General features: G+C 38.4%; 1 protein-coding gene across 1 annotated transcript in view; it reads left to right on the plus strand.

The window, feature by feature from the left end:
* Positions 1-7,047, plus strand: part of LOC107702697 (protein phosphatase 1G-like) — a 10,734-nt gene that overhangs the window by 1,751 nt on the left and 1,936 nt on the right. The window contains exons 3-9 of the mRNA XM_016505094.1: positions 1,881-1,966; positions 2,235-2,358; positions 3,751-4,208; positions 5,063-5,191; positions 5,599-5,833; positions 5,942-6,071; positions 6,595-6,691. Coding sequence (XP_016360580.1) covers positions 1,881-1,966; positions 2,235-2,358; positions 3,751-4,208; positions 5,063-5,191; positions 5,599-5,833; positions 5,942-6,071; positions 6,595-6,691 — 1,259 coding nt within the window. The remainder of the gene's footprint in view (positions 1-1,880; positions 1,967-2,234; positions 2,359-3,750; positions 4,209-5,062; positions 5,192-5,598; positions 5,834-5,941; positions 6,072-6,594; positions 6,692-7,047) is intronic.

Raw genomic sequence — 7,047 nt, forward strand, 5'->3', positions numbered from 1 at the left:
GGGTGTTGCAGTGCTTCGGTTCAAATGATGTGAAATAAAAAGCACCCTTCCACAAAAAAAAGTGCCTCACACGGCTCCGGGGCGTGAACAAAGACTCCTGTAACGAATCGATGCGTTTTTGTAAGAAAAATATCCATATTCAAAACGTAATAATCACTTGAATCTAGCTTGCGCTCACTGTTTTAAACGGAAGCAGTTCCGGGGGAATGACGTATGAGGTCAGCTTTGCGCATGCGCCGCTCAGAAATGACGCACGCGGAGAGATCGAAACAAAACAACGGTCACTAATTAGAAGTACAAAACGAGGATTTGTAAAGAAGAATGTCGGAGGATTTCGATATAAGCCAAGAGGAGACTAGTTTTCCTTTGCTAAAGTAAGGAAACTTTGCTGCTTTTGATCCTGTAAACAAACGTTGGTTTTCACAAGACTCACCGGTGCATGCGCAGCGCTGACCCCATACGTCATTCCCCCGGAACTACTTCTGTGTATAACTGTTGGCGCAAGCTCATTAAAGTGATTATTACGTTTTGAATATGGATATTTTTCTTACAAAAACGCATCGATTCGCTACAGGAGGCCTTTGTTCACCCCCCGGAGCCGTGTGAGACACTTTTTTTTGTGGAAGGGTGCTTTTTATTTCACGTCATTTGAACCGAAGCACTGCAACACCCGCTGAGTACAAAGACAGAGCTTGAAAGATCAAAGACAATTTTTAATATAACTCCGACTGGATTCGTCTGAAAGAAGAAAGTCATATACACCTAGGATGACTTGAGGGTGAGTAATTTATGGGCTAATTTTCCTTTTTGGGTGAACTAACCCTTTAAGCTCGTCCATCCTACACGCACGTGACTGACCGCTCGCTCGCACCAATAGGAGGAGGCTCGTGTTACTCTCTACACTGCACTCAACCTGAGGGATTCCTACACTTTCAGTCTTTGAGGAGACATGAAAAACAGCGCATACCGCAGGAACGGTATAACGGAAAATATTAGCGGTTTTGAAACCGTGACAATCGCGGTATACCTTGAAACCGGTAATCGGCCCATGCCTACCCACAACGTGTGCGTAAGAGATTTTAAAGAGAGAATACGCCCAAAAATTATATTTCTGTTTCTCACATTCAAACTGCTACTTTTTACTTGGACAACAAATGTTTTTGTTTCATTTTAGTAAAGCATATCAAGCCACCAAATGAACCATACAAATAGTCCATATATTATAGTATTGTGATAGTTCACCCCCTCCTTCTGTTGAACATAAAAGATATTTTGAGAAGTCTCACGTGTTTTCTTTGTCCATATGGTGAAAGTCAGTGGTCACCAAAAGAGTTACCAGTATTCTTCAAAATATCACCGTTTATGGTCCACAGATGAAAGTTATACAGGTTGGAACAACATGACTGTGAGCAAATGACCTTTTTAAATGGTTTCTTTTTTGGGTGAACTGTTCCTTTAAAGGTATAGTGCACCCAAAAATGAAGATTGTCATAATTTACTCAACCTCAAGTTGTTCCAAATCTGTGTCAGTTTCTTTTGTTTTACTGAACAAAAGAAAACATTTTGAAGAATATTGGTAACAAAACAGTCAACGGTAGCCATCGTCTTCAATAGTATGGAAAAAGTACTATGGAAGCCGATGGCTACCGTCAACTCTTTGGTTATCAACATTCTTCAAAATATCACCTTTTGGAGTGAACTATCCCTTTAAAGTCATTATTCACTAAAAATCTCCCCTTGTGCTGAGATGAACGGTCAGTAGGTCAAATCATTATTTGGGTGAACTATTCCAGAATGAGGTGAAAATGGTGTATAATATTCAAGAATGAGTTATCCTGTTGATCATTTCATTTTGTGAGTCTTTTACTGTGTCTCTCCAGGTGAAGAGGTTGCTCTGTATTGCTCCAAGTACTTACCTGACGTCATTAAAGAGCAGAAGGCGTATAAGGATGGCAAACTGCAGAAGGTAACTCTTGCTGCACCTCTTATAGTTGTTTGTTGTGCTCTTCTGATTATGACCCATATCAGTTTGTGCCCGCTATAATCCTTTAATTGACACATGCTCCCGACTCTGTGGCATTTTGGTAGAGTTCACATGAGCCGAGCTTGTAAATACGATCATTCTGAGGTGATTCGAAGACAGCAGGATTTAGCAGAAAATCGCTCTGTTTTATTGTCATTAATGTCTATCATGTGACTTTCCGGAGTCTAATTAGATGATATCTTATTCCCAGGCTCTGGAAGATGCGTTCCTGGCTATAGATGCCCGAATCACCACAGAGGAAGTCATCAAGGAGCTCGTTCAGATCGCTGGACGTCTTCAGGAAGAAACAGAAAAAGTAGCAGATGAAGATGATGGTTAGTGTTGGGGTTTTATATAGAGCCCGACCGATATGGGTTTTTTTGGGCCGATACCGATATTAGGGAGTAAAAAAAAAAGGCCGATACCGATCTATCGGCCGATATTCTTTGTGTATATTATAGTACAGTACCAGTCAAAAGTTTGCCGATAATATCGGCAAAACGATATATCGGTCGGGCTCTAGTTTTATATATGGCATACTGATGTTTCTCTAACCTTTGGACTCGAAGGCCCCCTACAATCCACAACAATATTCCAAGGCACTCTTCGCTTTCATTTAAATTGAGTGTCCTTGATTAAAATAATTCAAAATAAAATAAAATTGTACAATTCCAGAAATTTGGGAGTGATTTAAATGAAGAAATGTCTTGATTTGTAGTTTTAGATTATTTTAAAGATTTTGTCGTCTTTTAGAACGTTTTTATGTAATTTTGAAGCCCTGTTGGAAGTTATAAGATGCTTTCTAAATGCTTTAGATACTTTTATAGCATTTTATTGGTATGTATTCAATGTCTTGTGCCTGAGAAATGTTTTCAAATGTACTTATTTTCAAGAGTTTTAAAATAAACGTAACATTAATATTGATAGACCACCATTTATATTTGTCCTTTTTTAATGGTATATGGTGTTATTTCTGAATGAAACTTTACATAATGTTACTTTGCAATGTATTAATAGCAAGCAATTGTGACATCATATAATGAGAGTTGTTGATAATGAGCCCTAGTTAGTGTTTTGTCTCCTGGGGCCAGTTGTTCAAAGGTGATCTGATCGGATTTTGGCCATCGGATTGAATCAGATCTTGAAAATGGGTTGTTCAAAAGAAAAAAGGGATTCTGAATTCTGATTAGATCAAAAAATCCAATCTGGTTTTGATCTGGATTAAACCCTCAGTTTGTGTTCAGAACGTTTTAGTAAGATCGGGATACTTTTGATCCAAAAAAAAATGGATTATTCTGATCCCAGCAGAAGGGTGGATTTCAGGAGCAAAAATGTAATAACTTTAAAACTGTTCCAAAAAATACAATATTTGTAACATGTAATATATCCCCAAACAGCTGCCAATATCAAATAAATTATTATATTTAATAATTTAACGTTTTTTTTTTTTTATTATTACTGATTGTAAACTACATTAGCACAATCATCAGAGATGGACCGATGGCTCCGTAGAGCACTAGAAATCCAGATTTGGAAAAAGTGTGTATCTAGATCAGGGTGATCCAATTTAATTTTGCTTTGAAAAACCAGCACAAAAGTAAGATATCCGGGATTTCCAAATCCAGATCGTTCTGATCAAGATTCAACATTTTGAGCAACTGGCCGCTGGGTTGTAAAATGCATGCACAATTGAACTGCTACAAATTAACGTTCACCTTTCTTGTCAGTTGATAATGAAGAAGCAGCTCTGCTGCATGAAGAGGCCACCATGACAATTGAGGAGCTGCTTAGCCGCTTCGGACAGAACCAAAACAAAAATGCCAAAAAGCCATGTCCAGGTGCCTCTAAAGAGTCTGAGGAGGGAGAGAAATCTCGTGCTGAGAAGGGAATCAATGGTGAGACGGAAAGCGGGGCTTCTGAAGCCGACAGCAATGGGAAGGAGAAGGCAGCCGGTGCTGGAGATGCGGCCGGAGGCTCCAAGATGAGGGCCTGCAGACGGGCGGCTGCGTCCGGAGGTGGCTCTGCTTCTGATGGATCCGCTGAGAAGTCTGGGTCGACTGGGGATGCCGGTCCTTCCTGCTCTTCGTCTGCAGCTCCTGCTCCAGGAAGTGCCAAGTCCAAGTTCTTTGAGGACTGTGAAGAGTCGGAGGAGGGAGAAGATGAAGAGGACGGTAGTGAGGAAGAGGTGAGGGGGTAAATCGAGCATGTTTGGACAGTTCAGCACTAGGTTTGTGTAATTGCTTGCATTGCAGGTTCAATCTCAAATACAGTTGACCTGGTATCTGGAGAGTAAGTTTTGTTTGTAATGGTCAGGTCAAGTTTTTGTATAGTGCTTTTCACAATACACATTTTATAGCAGCTTTGCACAAAATTAATTGACTACATCGCTTACTAGCCTAATACACATCCATTCAAGAAGCTGATATGGCAAAAAAAATTAAATACAACACTACCATTCAAAAGTTTGGGGTCAGTCATTGGTATTTTATTTATTTATTTTATTTTTTTTAAACTAATACTTTTATTTAGCAAGGTTGCATTAAATTGATCAGGAGAGACTTTCTTTTCATTGAAGAATCCTGGGGAAAAAATGCATCAAGGTACAAAAATATTATCCATGCTGAAAACCATTTTTGCTGCTTAATGAGAAATGTTTCTTGAGCAGCAAATCAGCATATTAAAATGATTTCTGAAGGATCATGTGACACTGAAGACAGCGGTAATGATGCTGAAAATTCAGCTTTGAATCTCAGAAATAAATTACGTTTTAAAATATATTCAAATAGAAAAGTTATTTTAAGCTGTAATGTTAAACCATATTACGGTTTTTGTTGTTGTTTTTTTCTGTATTTTTCTTTTTTAATTTATCAACCCCAAATTTTAAACTAGTGTACATTCAGAGTATGGCACAGTATATACTGTGTACTGAATGCTATTTTCAAAAATACTAGCATTTTTGCAATATTAATCATTTAAAAAAGTGCTACTTTGCACACAAGTGTTTATCATTGTAACTATTATTTTTGTTGTGGCCAATAGGACTGCAGTGAGGAGGACGGTGAACACAGCAGTGAGAACGATGAAGAGGATGACACAGAAGAGGGAGAGGAAGAGGATAGTGATGAAGAGGAGGATATGTGCTTGCCGGGGATGGATGGAAAAGAGGAGGTTAGCATAAGTCGCATGGCCTCTTAAGATGTGGTTAATTGTGGAAAATGTAGTGTATATTTATGAAATTAAATATGTGATGTTTCTGACCTCATTCTATCCTGAACTGAAGTTCATGATGCCTTCATGTTGTTCCTGTTCTTCTGAAACCTGTTTGCTACTTTTTTTTTTTCTCCTGTGGAACACAAATGGAGAATTTTAGGACAAATCATCCCCTCTGCTGTAGCAAATAAGATTTTGCTTAATAGTAATTTTGAAAAATAAATAAAATAAGCATACTGTTTTAAGTGAACAAATTCTTCCTCGAGTGAATGCTTTGAAAACTTAAAATAAGTTGTGTAAGGAGTGGGTCACATGACCATGTGCATAGTCTGTTTTATGTACTTTTGTTCTTCTCGGTTATTCAGCCAGGTTCAGACAGTGGCACCACAGCTGTAGTTGCTCTTATTCGTGGGAAGCAGCTCATCGTGGCCAACGCTGGAGACTCCAGATGTGTGGTGTCTGAAAAGGGAAAGGCGGTGGACATGTCCTATGACCACAAGCCAGAGGACGAGCTGGAGCTGACCAGAATAAAGAATGCTGGTGGGAAGGTGACGATGGACGGCCGCGTCAATGGAGGCCTGAACCTCTCCAGAGCGATTGGTAACACTGCTGCTTACTGGCTCATTTATCTTCGCAAATGTTTGATTTTGCACATTTCCTTATTAGATTAAGAACCGCAGAAAATGTTAGCACTGTGTTTTCTTGTAGGTGATCACTTTTATAAAAGGAACAAGGCTCTTCCCCCAGAGGAACAGATGATCTCTGCTCTACCTGATGTCAAAGTGCTGACTCTCAATGAAGACCATGAGTTTATGGTTATTGCCTGTGATGGCATCTGGTAAGACTAATAACTCAATATAACTAACATGATTTTGTGTGTTATGTTTTGAATTTTCACAGTGTTTTTGCAAGTTGTAAATGTAGTATTCATAATATATTTGCTCGATTTTGCTAGTTATATAGCCTGAAATTATTATAAGTGAATGATTCAAGATTATACTTGTTCATTTGGCTTTTTTTCCATTGCATTTAACTGTGAGTTCTTGGATCTACCTTATGCATGTAATTGGCTATAGTAGCAGTTTTAGATGAAATGATTGTTCCTCTAATTGGGGTAAAATCACTTAAATCATTTCTGGACAAATTCAAAAATATTATGATGAATAAAATGTAATTGAAAAGCAATTTGTAGCTTCTAGTCTTATTCAATTAGGCTGTCAACTGTGATTTGTGTATGTCCCCTCCATGAGAAATGCATTGTCAGTTTTTTTTTTGTTTAGTTTTTTGCAGTTTTCAGATAAGAACTGTAATGAGCTGATTAAATTGTCTGTGTGTTTACATTTGTCTTCGTGTTTTTAAAGGAACGTGATGAGCAGTCAAGAAGTGCTGGACTTTGTAAATGAGAGATTGAAAACTGAGGCTGGTAAAAACAGACCCCTGTCTGCCATTATTGAAGAGGTAAGTACTGGAAAGTGTTGTTTTGGGAAGAGAAAAAAAAAAAGTGTGTGTGCTTAAAAGTGCTTATGATTTCAGTAATGCAGCTCTGTGGATCTGTGAGAAGTGCTCTTGATTTAAAATTCCCTTCTTGGCAAGATGTTAATGTTAAATATGCAAACAGAGTCAGGCTACGTTTACGCGACAACGGTGTAGTTAAAAACGGAAACGTTTTTCCCTTGTATTTTTAACATTTTTCAGGTATACACGACAACGTTTTCAATATGATTCGTGTTTACACATCTGCGAAAACGGCCAAAAACGCTGTATTACATATGCCAGGCCAGTAGTTGGCGCTGTCACCTTGTTAGTAAACAGTA

Source organism: Sinocyclocheilus anshuiensis, unplaced genomic scaffold (genome assembly GCF_001515605.1).
Source record: "Sinocyclocheilus anshuiensis isolate Anshui unplaced genomic scaffold, SAMN03320099.WGS_v1.1 scaffold6, whole genome shotgun sequence".
In the NCBI taxonomy this organism is placed as follows: Eukaryota; Metazoa; Chordata; class Actinopteri; order Cypriniformes; family Cyprinidae; genus Sinocyclocheilus; species Sinocyclocheilus anshuiensis.